The 17859-nt window shown below is 29.2% G+C and overlaps 1 protein-coding gene across 1 annotated transcript in view; it reads left to right on the forward strand.

The window, feature by feature from the left end:
- LOC119662757 (ATP-binding cassette sub-family G member 1) overlaps positions 1-17859 on the forward strand; it is a 68816-nt gene that overhangs the window by 19910 nt on the left and 31047 nt on the right. Inside the window, exons 2-5 of the mRNA XM_038072503.1 lie at positions 3822-4185; positions 4334-4451; positions 13654-13849; positions 16303-16448. Of these exons, the coding sequence (XP_037928431.1) occupies positions 3906-4185; positions 4334-4451; positions 13654-13849; positions 16303-16448 (740 nt within the window). The 5' untranslated portion in view covers positions 3822-3905. The remainder of the gene's footprint in view (positions 1-3821; positions 4186-4333; positions 4452-13653; positions 13850-16302; positions 16449-17859) is intronic.

Below are 17859 nucleotides of genomic sequence, written 5' to 3' on the forward strand. Positions count from 1 at the left end.
AAATTACTAGCTGCAGAGAGACCCCTTCGATTCTTGGAATAAGAAAATTTTTTACGTATTAAAATTTAATTTTATCTTAGAAAATTAAATTAGGTTAATAGGAATTATGGAGTAAATGTGATATGTGAAATTGTTGTTGTGTTCTATGTAAATAAAAAAAACCTTGATATTGACATTAGTATCATCATTGTGACAGTGACGAAGTTTTCTAAACCATGCCACGTTAGTTATAACAGTGTGGGTCTTTTTAATTTGCTTTTTACTAGCAGGCATATGAGCAGATCCATACACAAAAAGTATTACCTTTCAGATATAGGCACAATTAAAAAGTATTACAATAGTTGTAGCAGTACGAAATTGATAATTGAGATTTGATTGGCTATATAGACGAATCACACAAATTTATCGGGACCTTAGGATATTTTGGTAAAGAATGAAGTAAAAAATATAGCCAGAAAATATCATGAAAAAATACAAATTCATTCCAACTCTCTAGCTTCGAGTTTGATGTCCTTCTCAAAAATTTTTACGAAGCTGAAAAGGAAAACATTGCTTCAGATGTTATAATAAAATCAGATGTTAAAAAAAAGGAGTAGCTTTCCACAGAAAGAATTACCTAAATTGCAAATTATCAGGTGTCAAATTTTATTTATCAAATAATTGTAAATGTGAAATATCACAACATGAATCAAGATAATATTTTTTACTAATTGTTAACTCGTGTGTTATTAATTGATTGAAAAGTTAACTGTGAAACTATTTGCTAGAAGTAGCTTAACTATTAAAAGTTTTAAATAAATAAACAATTAAAATCTAATGTATATATCATTTTTATATGCTAATGAACTTTTATAAATCAATTATTCACTTGTGTAAATACATCGTTTGACAAAATTATTACATTAAAGTACCAATAAGTGAATTTATAATATTAGTATATTAGTATATAATATATGAAAATTTTTTTTTTGAATTTAGTATAGAATTAATCATATCCCATGTATTATTTATAATTAATTATATGTAATTTATTATGTATAATTAATTAATTATATATATATAATATTATTATTTATAATTAATTATATGTAATTTATTATGTATAATTAATTATATATAATTAATTATATATAGTTAAATATATATAATTAATTATATATAATAAATTCATCTTTTTCATTATTTATACGTTATTACATCAATAGTCAATTTTTGTATAACAAACAAAATTAAGTTTTACTGTTAATAGCAATTATTTATATAAATTTATATAAATTTAATTTATATAAATTTTTAAATATCACATTTGTTATTGAAAATAGGCTTCATACATATCTTAAATAAGTACTTGCTACAAATAATTATTAAAAATGTCAACGTATACTTTATGTAATAGAATTAATTATATATGCTCACAAATGTTAAATGTTAAAGAATAAATAAACGGTTTTACTCTATAATTATTTATACATTTTATGAAAAGATTGTTGCCCATCACAGAAAAACTGTTAGGAGTAATGGTTATAATTATATCTCGATTAGATCTATTTGTTTGCTTTTGAATATACCATATATAAATATACACATGAAATAATCTTTAGATTTCACTGACAATATCAAGTAAAAAATATTAATATACATATTATAGTTATATATATATTATGATTCACACTTTTATTTACTTTGGCAAAGTGTTTTTGTTGCAGTATAATTTATTAAATATGTATTATATAAACCATACAGTTATACCCTATTGCATATATAATTGCACTATTTCAGTAATAATATAGATAATTTGTGTAGCAGATAATAACATAGCTATGTGGGGCGTTAAGTAACAACACATATGTGATTCTAAACAAATAATCCATAAGAGTTTTGTTTCAATATGCATTTTTTTTACCATTTACGAACTTTAAATAAGGGTTCGCACACACACACATATGTATATCAAAGAATATTGGAGTATTTCCTAGAACGACTATAGCGAAATACTATAATAACACAGCTATGTGGGGCGTTAAGTACCAACACATATGTGATTCTAAACAAATAATCTATAAGAGTTTTGTTTCAATATGCATTTTTTTTACTATTTACGAATTTTAAATAAGGGTTCTCACACACACGCATATATATATCAAAGAATATTGGAGTATTTCCTAGAACGACTATAGCGAAATTCTATAATAATAAAGCTATGTGGGGCGTTAAGTAACAACACATATGTGATTCTAAACAAATAATCCATAAAAGTTTTGTTCAATATGCATTTTTTACCATTTACGAACTTTAAATAAGGGTTCGCACACACACACACATATATATCAAAGAAGAAATATTCTCTACACAATCTTTATATACATTGTGACCGAAAAGCTTTCGGAAATTCTCATTTAAAATTCGCGCGCTGTATATTTTTCGATATTTTAAGTTTATGTAGTTTGGCAGCACTGTCCTTAATTACTATGCCAAAAATGAGCGCGATCTGTCAGACAGTTCGTTTACGGCAGCTGTTGAAACCAGTTCACCTCAGTAGTGCGTTGCGAAAAAAACAATGGAAAAAAATATTGAACAAAGAGTTTGCATCAAATTTTGTTTTTCGAACGAAATTTCGTGTGCAGAATCGTTGCGAATGCTACAAAAGGCTTATGGGGAATCAGTTTTATCGAAAACTCAAGTTTATGAGTGGTACAAAGCCTTTCAGGACTGTCGTACGACCGTCGAAGACATGCCGCGTTCTGGACGACCTTCGACCTCTACCACCGACGAAAACATTGAAAAGGCAAAGGAAATCGTGTTCAAAAATCCTCATGTGAGTGTTAGAGAGATAGCACGAGAGCTAGGCATCGGTCGTGAGATGGCTCGTTTGATTTTGGTGGACAATTTGTGTATGCGACGTGTCAACGCCCGGCTTGTTCCGATTCACCTCAATTTGTTCAACATTATCAACGATTTTAAGGCCAAACATTCAATAAATACCATCGAACAGCCACCGTATTCACCTGATCTTGCACCGTGTGACTTTTTCCTGTTTCCCAACCTCAAATTACCACTCAGAGGAACGCGTTTTGAATCCATAGAAGACGTAAAACAGAATTCGCAGAGGGAACTCAAAGCCATACCGGAAAGCGCCTATAAAAAATGTTTTGATGATTGGAAGAAACGTTGGCATTTGTGTATCGCTTCTAATGGAGCATATTTTGAAGGAGATAAAATAAATATTGATGAAGATTAAGAATTTTGCGTTTTATTTAAAATTTTCCGGAAACTTTTCGGTCACAATGTATTGGAGTATTTCCTAGAACGACTATAGCGAAATTCTATATTGCGGTTTTTATTTTTTCAAAACATGCGGCTATTACTTTTTTGTATTCACATTTTTGATATTTAATTTGTTTATTAATTTTATAATTAATTTAAAATAGCAGTTTCATTTATTTTGAATATTACATATAGGCTTTAAGTATTCAATATTGCATAAGTTGGATGAGATCGGTGTTTGATGAATTGGCTAGAAATCATTCCATTATTCATAGAATCTAAATAGATTAACTAGTCGTTAAAACTTCCATTGCTACCCACAAATAAATTCATTGAAATCCCATTAAATCCCATACAGATACCCTTAATCTTTATGACAATATATTTGCAATAAACTATAAATGTTAAGAAATAGTAAATAACTAATAAAATATATAACAAATCGTCAGATTACAAAGTGCAATTAATCATGATTGTTGTTTAATTGTATAATTTTCATGATATGTTTATATGGTGGAACTATAAAAACTGATAATAAAAATATTCTCATTTTCCAGACTAGTTGGTTAAAACGCAGTTGATTGGGAGGCTCGTGTTAGAGATAATCGTAAAAATTTATCGTATAAAGTGTATAAAGTGCAATGACTCTCCTGCATCACGATATTAAGACCATAGATGGAAATGGTACTGGGGGCGGAGGTGGTGGCGGAGGAGGAGGTATGAACTGCTGTTCAAGTGCAGGCAGTTCTGAAATATCCATTGATGAAACTGTCAACCCACAAGTAAATAAGGATTTGCTCCAACAACAAACTAAATATGAAAATATTGAAGCAAATTTTCCACGTTGCAATGAAGTTGATATTGAATTCGAAAATGTTAAATATACAGTGAGACGATTTTCATTTGCAGAACGTAAATTTGGTAAGTAAAATTATTAATTAATTAGTTGATTAATGTGGATAATCAATAGAGATTATTCGCAGTTACTATACATATTTTCTTGTGTTCTGTGTTACCATAATAGCTACATAGATATATATTTATAGTATAAATATTTTTTCAAATATAGTTACAAAAGAAATTCTACATGGCATTAATGGAGCTTTCCGTTCTGGAGAATTAACTGCTATTATGGGTCCATCAGGTTCTGGCAAAAGCACACTTTTGAATGTTATGACTGGATTTCGGTAAGTCTAAAATAACATTTTTTGCATTTATTAAAAATATAATATATGTATATATATTTTTTTTTGAAATAGTTCTCTTAAGTATTAATATACGAATCTAGTTCTTATTAGAAATAGTAAGTTTCCACTTTAATCATTGACTGTGGGTTATGTTCTAGTGTTTATAGTAGTCATAACAAATTTTTGATGCAGCTTTGGCATGGCCTTATGCCAAGAATCCGAGAAGGGTTATATTTTGTGGCCGTAAAGGCTAGAGTCTTATCGAAATGAGTATAAAACTCAATTTTCCAGTCATTGTTTACTTTCTTTCATTTAAAAGTTTCGTTATCCACAACTTCAATACACTGTCCATACCTATTTTTGTGTTTACACCAGAGGAACTAAAGCATTAACCTTAACGCTACGGTTTAAATACTCTAACGGAGAGCGATCATCTAGCGTTATGACTTCTAAATTTTTGTTCAATCTTTTTGTCAAGTAAATTTAATTAACTACTTTATATAAAGTAGTTGAATAAAACGATTTGAGATAAGTTTTTGGTATGAATGCTTCTTTTTTTAAATATGGTATTTAAGTGATTTTTAAATAAATTAATAAATTTACTATTACTACACATCTATTGTTACTTTTAGCAGTTATCAATTAATATAATGAATTTGGTTTTCAATTTAATCTTTTGAAATTCATAAATGGTTTTAAGTATACTTATAATTATCGCTATCTTCAGTGTAAACAGCTTCTGAAATTTAAATTATATACTTCCAATACAAATATTTGTCCACTAATAAACCAACTTCAATTTTTATTTATTACCATACAATCAAATCAATACAATACAATCCATTTTTGGCGGCGACACCAAGTAAAAATGTTATTCAAAAATAATTTTAAATTAAAAGATATAATTTTTTTGAATTATTAAATCCATAATAAAAATTCTTAACTGTTTGTAAATTACGCACCTCAGAAGAGAAGAACAAAAGTAATTAAAATTCTGGACACGTTTTGAAGTACAGATACATTTTGAATTTTGTCTATTCTTTTCTTTTTTTATACTCGTATCGCCAATATAAATCGTTTATAAATAATCCAAAAGAATGTATAAATTGAGGTATTAAAAACATTTTAGGATAAACAAAGGATTTCAAATGAATCCAAGAGAATATAACGTGACGAATTTCTTAATTTTTAATAATGAAATAATGAAAATATACAATATATATACAGCAAAACTGCGTTACTCGGGATCCATTATAATTGGGATCAGTCCGGATTACTGAGATCAGTTCGGATTGCGGAAATCATATTAAAACTCCAGGAAAAGTTTTATGTATATTTATGCATATATTTAAACAACAGAGACTGAATTAAAACTGAACAGTAATACGTTGCTAATTAAATGAATCCATTAATTAAATGACACACTCAGGTGATAATTGATAAAGTGTATAAGTAAATAGCAAACAGAGTGAATAAAAAATACAAACGTATATGTATATAACCCACGAATGCAATTTAATGCATAAATCTATCGAGCAACCATGTTTTTTGACATGTGATCCGAATTAGTGAATCAGTGCTTGATCCGGACTTCGTTCCACATAATGTATGTTTTGCAATTTCTAACTTTGTTCAGATAGTAGTTAGTTTGCGTTGAAAATGAACATCATAAGGCCACTCGTTATCATTTAGTTAATAATTTATCTTGCCTTTAATCAGTTAAGCTACAGTTAATGTCTAAAATTATTAAATAATGACTAAAAGCGACACTAAAATGACAGAGCGTCTTCAGAATTCAGAACCTGAGATATATATATTATTTACATCTTTAATGCTTCAAAGGCAATTTTTCTTTTTAAAACTTCAATATAGAATATGCAAAAAGTGATAAATGTGTATAAGATTTTAGTTATTAAAATTATATTATTGCAATATTAAAATATGCATAAAGTTATAGTGTGTATAAGACAATATTTAGTAGTCCTAGTTAGTTAGTTGTGGTGGAGAGAAAATCAAATCCTCCTCAATTAGCTAAGAAAGCCATCTTGAATCCAGAAATCCTTGTTACAATAGATTAAAAAGAAAAGGTCAAGATATGTTAGAACCAGCTAGAGGCAATAATAAAAACATGATTCTGTCCAATGCTAATGCTGGAGATATCGACGAGTGTATTAAAGAACGGTGACATCAGAAAATTAAGCCTGGTTCTGGCCAACCCTGAACATAGACACAGCAGGTGTTCTGGTATTCTTTCTTCAAAAGCTAATAAACACATATTACAGTAGATACCACAGGGTAGGCCAAGCTTAGCTTCATAGCGTCCTATGATCCAGTGTCCTGTAAAGGCAGAAACCTCTGAATTGCATTTGCGCATCAAGTCAGAGGTTCTACATTTGGAATAGATTGACCATGTAGTCCTTGACCTGACTGCTGACGCGGCATGGGCCCACTTACTATTTGCTTGTCGCAAAATATATGCTTGTCGCAAAATATATGCTTGTCACAAAAATATAAATTAACCTCCGATCGTAACTGGCAGTGGCAGGGATTGAAATAGGGGTATCTGCAGAACAGGCGCCCAATCTAGCAAGTTCGTCTATGCACTCATTTCCTACTATTTTAAAATACATTTAGACTTTTAGTAGTCTTCAAATTCACTCATTCTATTCACTAAATTCTAAAAAATCGACATGCTAGTTCCGATGTTCACGTACTTAATTTTAATTTCCCATAAGAAGACATAAAATTTTCTCATATTTCTTAGAAAAAATGTAAATGATATCTTCTTCAACTTGTTCCAGTTCGTTATTACATTATCTTAGTTATTACTAAGATGGCCAGTTTTTATGACTTTCATTTTGGACTTAATTACTAGGTTGCAATAGTATCAGCTGATGATTGATAATTTTCTCATTAGTAAAACATTTTTTTTGCAAATGCTCTTAGTATATACTAATCTGTATCGATTAATTCCCTAGAAAATGATAAACTAGCACCATTATATTAATTTTTGGATTGAAGAAAAGGTATTGAACATTTTTTAGTAATAATTGACATTTTTGTTTCAACAAATATATTATTGTTTCGCATATTACCCATATTTTTAACTATCAACACAGTTTTTTAACTTGACTTTAACTAAATTTCTTGAAAATAGGATGCTGTGGTTTTATATATGAAAAATTGATGTGACAACTTTAGACACTCTATTTCTGAGATTACTTTCACTTTAGCAAGAGAATCTTTAAAAAATCTTTATATACGTCAACATTATACGTTAACTGTATTTGAAACTGGACCTTAGTTTGTTAGTTTGTCAACTTCTGTCAGTTTACCAAAGTGGATTGGCTTTGTCATAATGAAACATAGCACCTTCTCTCTTTATTAATTCCGCCCTCTTCATTTAATTTCAATATTAATTATAATTGTTAACAGTAGACACTCGAATCAAAAATTTTGTGGATAGCTGTAGCTTATGATAGATACTGCTCTTTCAAACCCATTAAAGACACACCATGACCTTACTTAGTCGTCAATTTTGGCGTTGCAACAGTATGTGACAGTTTTTATTTAGCAGTGCCGTATCTAATATACTTTTAACCACTTGTTATTATACTTGGCATAATCATAGAGGTTGTAAAAAGCTGTCCTTACATTTTCATATATTATTATAATTATTTGGTTTTATGATTTCTAAAAATGTTAGAAAATATACGAAGTCTGGAATGGGCAGGCAGCACTTGAGAGAGAGAGAGAGAGAGAGAGAGCATTGTGGAACACTAACGGCGCTTTATTGACCCTGAATAGTTTATCTATAAGTGTAAATGTTTCGCATTCGTTTCATACCCAGTTTAATTTATTTGTTATATATTTTATATTTTGCTGTGTGCAAAAAAAAAAATAAATAAATATTTTTGCGTCGTTATTATTTGTGTGATAAAAGTTATGAATACCACATGCTGATATATGGTATAATATTTTCTGTGAAGAACCTAGCTTTTTTGTTTTTTGTAAAAAAAATCTATTTTTGATTATTTTTCTATTACGTACAGTAAATTCAACAATTGTTTTTATCAAAACATCAGTACCCCTCACACTCTTTCCTTTTCAGTAACAAATTTATGATTCAACAATAAATTCCATGCTATGAGTAAAAATTTCTTCTAGATATTTACTTCGGATCAATCCATTACATTCTTATTGTAATTTGAACTAATTGAGTAGGAGTCATAGAAAATGGATACACAATTACTGATATCGAAACAGAATCGTGAATCATATCGTCGTGTTGATTGGAAATATGTTATATAGGTATGGTAACCGATGTCTATATTTTTTTATTGAATACATTTTTATAAAGCTTGCACACAATTTATTCAAACAATGTTTATTTAATGCATAACAATTTATTAAAAATATTATTGCAATAATATACGCCGTCAAATACGCCCTCAAATTTGGATTAAATGAATAATACATGGAAGTAACTTGGGAACCAATAAACATTTTCAATTTGGAATCAATTTTATTTATTTATATAATTTTGATGTTAATTTAATCACTCTGATGCCTTCTCAAGATAGGTTTTTTGCTTTCGATAATCACATATTATAGAAGCCGAATTTTTTCTTTAGTTCATTGGTTCTTTGTCTGCAAACAAGTAATAGTGATTGCTTGTAGCCAGATCTGTGAAATTTGTTGGATACAGAGAAGTAAATAAAAGTGCAATACATGCAATTTCGTCCGTGAATGGCCATTCTTATTATTAAAGTCTAGGGTTTCCTGCATATGGAGTAATAGTTGTTTGTAACTAAGATTACTTGTGGAACTGTGTTAGTAATTACTTACGTTGCGATGATTTACACATTTTTATTATCCATCGAGTAAGGAAAAAATATAGTTAACAGTTTGTTGACGATTGAATTTCTAACTGCTTATAGAGAGTGAAGCATCACTTTATCGTAATTGGTACTGATGGAATATATAGTTTCTAACACTAAATAGTTTTGGAATTGTACTGGCAGTAGATTTAAAAATATGACGTTTGTTTGAAGTTCAGTTTCTACATGTCACGTACCTCAATGTGATAATGATCGTGTAACTTATTAAAGTCCAACAACCCGATTATAGATAGAGTGTCTGAACGCAAGAACTTGTAATATCGATTAAGTTATCAATGTTAAAGGAATATTGCTTGCTACTAAGAAATCTTACAGTATTTAATCTAATATTAAATTTTTTTGTGAGGTATTAGCAATCTGGATTAATAATGAATTCTTTATCAAAAATAATTTTTAAAATGTTTCAACAGATTACACACTTAATAATTATATTTTTCAAATTAAGATTTGGATTATTATTCTAGTATATACTGGTAAATATACACGATTGCACACATATATATATGTATACATACATATATGATCAGCTAATTGTGCGATAATGATTATTACAGTGATTAACAGTGACTGTGTTATACTATAATCTACTATGTAATGTAGACACCATACTTTTCGAATCAAATTTATTATTTCGAAAAGTATAGTGTGTCTTTAATATTACGTAGTAGAATATAAGACTGTACTAATCAGTGTTATAATCATTACCGGACAATAGCTGATCTTATTTATTCATTATCATCTTAACTGTATGAATATACGCCAATCGATTACATATAGTAAATTTGACCTGAGTGAGATTGACAATATTTAATTATATATATGCATATAAAAATTTAATATAAAAACGTGTTATAAAGCAGTTTTTTTTTACCAAAATTAAAAAGAAATATTCTGAAAAAAAAGAATGATGATAAATTTAAAATGAAAGCATTTCGTTCCAATTATTTTTTCTTTCAAATTTAAACACATTATCTATTTTTTTGTTGTGTTATTGTTTGATTTTACTTGTATTTTGAAATCTACTAACCTGTGAGGTCACATACGTTTAATGGGTCAATGTTAACCTTTTTAGTTGCGATAATTGCCAAGGAAAGTAAAGTAAATGATAATAAAAACGTAAAAAGAATTTTGGAAATTATATTCTTATGGAATAATTTATAATAAAAATTTTGATTTTGCGTTGTCAAAGGTAAACAAAACCATTTTAAGAAAAAAACAATAATTAAGAAAACGATATTTTTCTAATTAACATATAATTTATGTGATGTTTATATTAATATAATAAATTTTGATATACACTTAAACCGACTCTACATAAATCCAAAAAATAGATTGAAATAGAAAGAAATTGAATCAATCTTTTCAAATTGTGTGCTCCATTATTTGATGGATTGTCTTGATGGATCAAATATTTATTCCTAAAGGATCTATAAATTCTCCACAGATTTCGTATTTAATTGCTTATAAATATAATTTACTCTTAATAGAGTTCTGAAGTCTTCTTCACTTTTTAATGTTATGTACCTTCTGCTCAAAAACCTCCTGCTCCGGATTTTGTTGTTTGTTAACTACTCCTTAAGTAATAGACCTTTTTCAAAATTTTTTTTGTTATGTTGTTACACCCTTTCTTGACATATGGTACAAATTTGAGCGCCTTCTGTCAATTAGTTTGTTTACTGCAGCTGTTAATGTGAGACTACCTCATGTGCATTTAGTGATTTTTACTATGGAAAATTCTTGTTGTACGCGTTTTTTTGACCAAACATGGCACCACTGTCATCGTTCAGGTACCATATTCGTCAGATCTGGATCCGTGCGACTTTTTCCTGTTCCCGAAACTCAAATTGCTCGTTCGTGGTAAGCGTTTTGAGTCGATTGAAGCGGTAAAAGAGAATTCACTGATGGAACTAAAAGCCATACCTTCACGGGCCTACGAAAAGTGTATTGAAGATTGGGTTAAGCGTTTGCATATGTGTATCTCTTCAGAAGGAGCATATTTTGAAGGAGATAAAATAAATTTGGAATAAATTTTAAATTTATGTGGTTTTATTTACAAAATCCGGATGCTTTTTGAACAGAATGTATGACTGTTGAGCTATATAAATCTATAGAAATAATATTTTGGAATATTTTATTAATAAAATTTAAAATAAATTTAAATAAATTCTCTAATTCATAGCTGTAGTGAATACGATAATTGCCAACTTCTAAACGAATTTGAACCAAATATCTATTTCAGTACTTAACATACGTGTAATAGTAGTTTTGTTTGCTTTGAGAGTCCATACGTTGCATCCATACGTCAGTACTGGTCTAATTAGGCATTTAGATATACGCAGTTTTTGTTGTCTTGATAAGATTTTAGATTTAAAAAAGTTTCATATATAGGTGATATTTCTTATTTGCTGCCTGAATTCTATTTTATATCGCAGTTGATGTGCCTTATTTATAATTCAGTACCACTCAAAGGTATTTCATATATTTTGTTTTTTGATGATTGACTTTTAGCCTGCTTTTTTAATCTAAAAAAAATCTTAACTGTTGGGTCTCTTTCCTAACACTCTTCCCTAAATACACCACTGTATACAAATATGATTTTTTATCGAGTCGGGATATTTTAATCTTAATTCTTATAACGTTGTATTAAGACTATTAACAGTGAAATAATAATGGAATAATGTAATTTAAAAATAATAATCAGAATGTGTTTTGAGGTATGAGTTCTTGGTTAGGGTGGGATGTTTCAATAACTAATCTTATAATGATTAATTAAGATTATTAACAGTAGAATAATGTAACTTAAAAATAATAATTAGGAGGTATTTTTGTGTATGAGTTCTTCATCAAGGTGGGATGTTTTAATAACTGATCTTATAATAATCCTATGAAGACTATTAACAATGGAACAATAATGGAATAATGTAATTTAAAAATAATAATTAGAAGGTGTTTTGGGGTATGAGTTCTTCATTAGGGTGTGATGTTTCAATAACTAATTTTATAATAATCTAACTAATTATTAACAGTGAAAAAATAATGTAATTTAAAAATAATTATCAAGAGGTGTTTTGTTGTAAGAGTTGAATGTAGGTAGTGCTGATACTGTCAGTATATTCCTTTCTGCTTGTTGTTCTCTTATTGCTCTCTAGTGTTAATCAATTGTTGTGAGTTCTGACTTTATGTATTATTTTAACGTTGTCGAAAATCCCTGCTTATTTCGTATGTGTTATGTGTTAGGTTAAAGCTGTTAATTCTTTACCTGTTTCGGTGTCGTTTTTGTGTATCTCTACTATATGTGTGTACTTTTTTTTATTTTTATATAAAAAGTTCACTAAGAGTCTTACACAAAAAATTATTATTTATAAGAAGTGAATTCAAAAGAAACAAGTAATAATAATTTATTGTTTAGAAAGGTGCATAATTAATTTTAAATTAATTGATTTATTTGGGGATTATGTCTCTATAATAACTGTTATTTTTAATAACTGTAGATGTATTCATGAAATATTCTTTATGGCATTGCATCTGTGGAAAGTTTTTTAGCATAAACTTGTCTCAAAGTAGTTGCATAAATGTTTTACAGTATATAATTTTGATATGTAGCTCTTAAACATATGTTCCTACATAATTATACAAATTATACAAATTATACTTTAATGCTTCCTTAATTCAAGCAAAAATTTCATTTAATTTAAAAATAAAACTGCATTGAAAGAAATCATACTACCTTGCACTCACAATACACGTTATTATGCGATTATTATGTCCTCTGCAGTTCATCTCATATTCATAAACCTTTTAAATATTTTGCGACTTTGACATCCAACCCGCGTCAACCTTGAATACGAATATATATTTATTATTAAATAATCCCAGCAAAAGTTTATTAACTTGAGCAGTTATGAAAAAACTCTTTGTGATTAATTTCCTGATTTGCTTTTGTTTCATGAGCCATCCATGTTATTTGTTGTTGCTATTATTGAACTGCAAATATACAAATTATAGTATAAAAGTTGAATTCGAGATAAGATTGTCATGGCGACTACGCACAATGTTTGCACAGAAATAATAAAAAAAAATGCTCACATTATTTAAATGCCTTTAGTAATATATTGAAAGTTTTGATTAATTGTATATATATTCATTAAATATGAAATAAAAATAAAAATTGAACACTTTTCAGTCGTTTGATTGTAAACTCGAAAGTGTTCAGTATAGACATTTAACCCTCAACAAAAGTTCTCTAATTTATTACCATAAATTCTAAGTATTCATTTTATAAATATTTTTTTTTATTTCAGTTCTACTGGCGTGACTGGTTCAATATCAGTAAACGGAAAATCTATATCTACAAATTCTTCCAAATTTCGTGAGCTATCCTGTTATATACATCAGGATGATTTACTACGCCCACAGTTGACTGTAGGCGAAACAATGATGCTTGCCGCTCACTTAAAGTTGGGATATAACGTCACCAAAGAACACAAACTTAATTTGGTAAGCATTTTTAAATTATAAATAATTAAAGGCTCAGTTAGACAGTACATACCGTAAGAACTTAAGCGAACGTAAGACAAAGCGAAATGCACAACCAACCATACCTAGGTATTTCGCTTTGACTTAAGTTCTTACGCTACGTACCGACTAACTGAGCCATAAATCTTATAAAATAGTGAAAATGAAAATAACAAAAATAAAAATTTTTGTCAATATTCATCATTAGACAACCTAAGTTTGTTCAAGAATGAGGACCGATCAGTTGATGATGAATATTCAGCATCACCCAACCTTTGTTCTCTAAAGAGTAATATTCACTCAAATTGGATTAGATATTATTAAAAAAAATCGGTTTTAGAAAAATTGTTCACCAAAGAGGAATATTTATTAAGAGAATTTTCACCAGAAAACAGTTGTAATATGAATATAATGTAATATATTAGGTGTAGTCAAAATAAATCCATTATTTTGTCAATAAATAGCTTTAGTTATCCGTATTAGTCCGATCGGATTAACTGGATGACGCTAGAGAGATGAGATTTCGTACTAAAAAAATAAAAAAGTAGACACTAGCAAAGAAAAAATACGCCATATTTTACAGTTTTTCTTTGATAAAGGCATAATAGTGATAACGCAAGCCAGGCGGCTGAAAATGTGAATAGTATTTATGGTCTTGTAACAGTCAATCATGCGCAATTTTTGTTTAATCTACTCTGTTCCGGTAATTTCTATGCCCAAACTCACAACGTACGGGAAGGCCAATTTTTGAAGTTATCGATAAAATCATGGAAATTGTCGAGTCCGACAACCTATCGTCATGTAAACATTGTTTCGTTAGCTTAAGAGCTAAACCATTGCATGTTTGGAACCATTTGAATAAGATTGAATACAAACAGAAGCTCGATGTCTGGGTTTCACACGAGTTAACGCAAAAAAAACTTCATGGACCCAATTTCCATCTGCGTATCGCTACTCCTTTATGGTAAAACTTTTAAATCGAAACTGTATTGTTCTTCTGAATAATTAGACCATCTAAAAGAAATTTTTGTCCAAAGACGGTCAGCTTTGGATAATAGGAGAGAAATTGTGTTCCCTTAGGACAAAGCTAGGCCACACATATCGATAATAATGTGTGCTCGCCAAAAGTTTCGTAAGCTTGGTTGGGAAGTTTTTATGTATTCACCTTTAAGTTCAGACCTGGCACCAAGTTATTACCATCTGTTCCTGTCCATGGCGCACTATGGAAGATTTTTCTGGTGAAAAATTCGCTTTAAGGAAGGCTTGTGAAAATCGACAGTCTCAATTTTTTGCCAATAGAGACGAGGACTTTTATGAAAGAGGTATAATAAAATTATTTTCAAAATGGTGACAAGTTGTCTTTGTTCGAGAACTTCCTAACTGGGATAAATAAGACTTGAATTTCATGAAAAATTATGGATTTACTAGACCTATTATTATAACGTTAAATATGAACAATTAACATTATAATTAATTAAAAACTGTTTAAAAGTAAAAAGGTTTAATGTTATTCAATTTTGGCATGTTTGAAAATGATAAACTATAATTTATTTAATCTGATTATAGTCTGAATGATGACAGTGTCACAGTGTTACCCGGTGTTATTGATATGTGTATATGTTCACAGTAAAAGCTGCTTACTAAATAGTTCCATTATGAATAGGTGTTTAAAAAATTTTTTATCCTGCTAACATATCACTTTGTGGAGTCCATAACTACTGGTAATTCTGCACTTTAGACGAGATCGTTCAGCCAACGTAGTTTTAATAGGATTGTAATCTATTTGTTATTGTTATTGTTACATTTTTATCTGTGAACAATAAATTTTTATCTGTCAAATCACATGATTTCAATATAATCGAAAGAGTATCTTATATATGTACCACACTTTGAGCAAAGGTCGAAAGAAATTTATTGATGTACCACAACCGATAGATTCCATCATATATGTTTATCAAAATGATTATTTCAGTTTTTTTCCTTGAACTTAAGTAAATATAAATGTCTCGTGCGATAAGTTTAAGACTAAACAAAATTCTTATATACATGTTAGAATCTCATCTAACGTACGTCCAGCATTCTTAATTTTTTTTTTAATCGATGATTAACTAAACGTTATCAAACATCAAAGTCACAACCGGAACTGTAAAATTGTGTAATAATGAAAAATATATGCCGGCAGTTAATTTATTTTATAATGAAATTAAATAATTAAATATATATATTGTTCATTCTCTAATTTTTTGTATATATAATATTAATATAAAAATGTAAATCTGTGATTTAATGTTACTGCAACCATTTGACATTCACTTATTTAATATCCGTTTACGTAGCGTGACTAAATAAGCGTGCTGCTCTTTTCAGCTATAATTATTTTTATGCATTAATATAACAATAATATTATATATTATTTTCATTATTCTTATTTTTAGATTAAACACATTTTAACACTCTTGGGTTTAGAACACCGTTACAATGTATTTACAATTAAATTATCTGGTGGGCAGAAGAAACGTCTTGCAATTGCTTTGGAACTGATAAGCAATCCACCAGTGCTATATTTAGATGAACCAACAACGTAAGTACAAATTAATAATATACATATATATATATATATATGGAACTTGTATTATAATCTGTTCTTTTTTTTAATATTTGTATTGGGTGAAATTGAAAATTTACGACTCTTCTTTTAAAACACAAAAACTTATTTTAAAATCTAATAGATACATTCATATACATTGTGACCGAAAAGCTTTCGGAAATTCTCATTTAAAATTCGCGCGCTGTATATTTTTCGATATTTTAAGTTTATGTAGTTTGGCAGCACTGTCCTTAATTACTATGCCAAAAATGAGCGCGATCTGTCAGACAGTTCGTTTACGGCAGCTGTTGAAACCAGTTCACCTCAGTAGTGCGTTGCGAAAAAAACAATGGAAAAAAATATTGAACAAAGAGTTTGCATCAAATTTTGTTTTTCGAACGAAATTTCGTGTGCAGAATCGTTGCGAATGCTACAAAAGGCTTATGGGGAATCAGTTTTATCGAAAACTCAAGTTTATGAGTGGTACAAAGCCTTTCAGGACTGTCGTACGACCGTCGAAGACATGCCGCGTTCTGGACGACCTTCGACCTCTACCACCGACGAAAACATTGAAAAGGCAAAGGAAATCGTGTTCAAAAATCCTCATGTGAGTGTTAGAGAGATAGCACGAGAGCTAGGCATCGGTCGTGAGATGGCTCGTTTGATTTTGGTGGACAATTTGTGTATGCGACGTGTCAACGCCCGGCTTGTTCCGATTCACCTCAATTTGTTCAACATTATCAACGATTTTAAGGCCAAACATTCAATAAATACCATCGAACAGCCACCGTATTCACCTGATCTTGCACCGTGTGACTTTTTCCTGTTTCCCAACCTCAAATTACCACTCAGAGGAACGCGTTTTGAATCCATAGAAGACGTAAAACAGAATTCGCAGAGGGAACTCAAAGCCATACCGGAAAGCGCCTATAAAAAATGTTTTGATGATTGGAAGAAACGTTGGCATTTGTGTATCGCTTCTAATGGAGCATATTTTGAAGGAGATAAAATAAATATTGATGAAGATTAAGAATTTTGCGTTTTATTTAAAATTTTCCGGAAACTTTTCGGTCACAATGTACATCTAATTTTAAAATATTTTAACTTATAGTAAATTAAAATCGATTATTTATATCAGGGCTGTCCAGACCATATAAGATCACAAGCAAATTCAATCACTGAATAGATTAGAGGGCCGCAGAAATAGGTACATACATTCAAAATTTTGCTGGAGAAAAATCAAAATACTATACGAAAAATATCTTATTTCTAATGTAGTCATTACGAGGCACTGGATACGAGTTTTTTGAACCAGTTGTACAAAGAAATATATACTAAACTCTTCGTCAATTAAGTAAATTAGCACAAAGTGTGATAAATTATTTAAAACATTTTATTTCATTTA

The sequence above is a fragment of the Teleopsis dalmanni genome, chromosome X (assembly GCF_002237135.1).
Source record: "Teleopsis dalmanni isolate 2A chromosome X, ASM223713v2, whole genome shotgun sequence".
In the NCBI taxonomy this organism is placed as follows: Eukaryota; Metazoa; Arthropoda; class Insecta; order Diptera; family Diopsidae; genus Teleopsis; species Teleopsis dalmanni.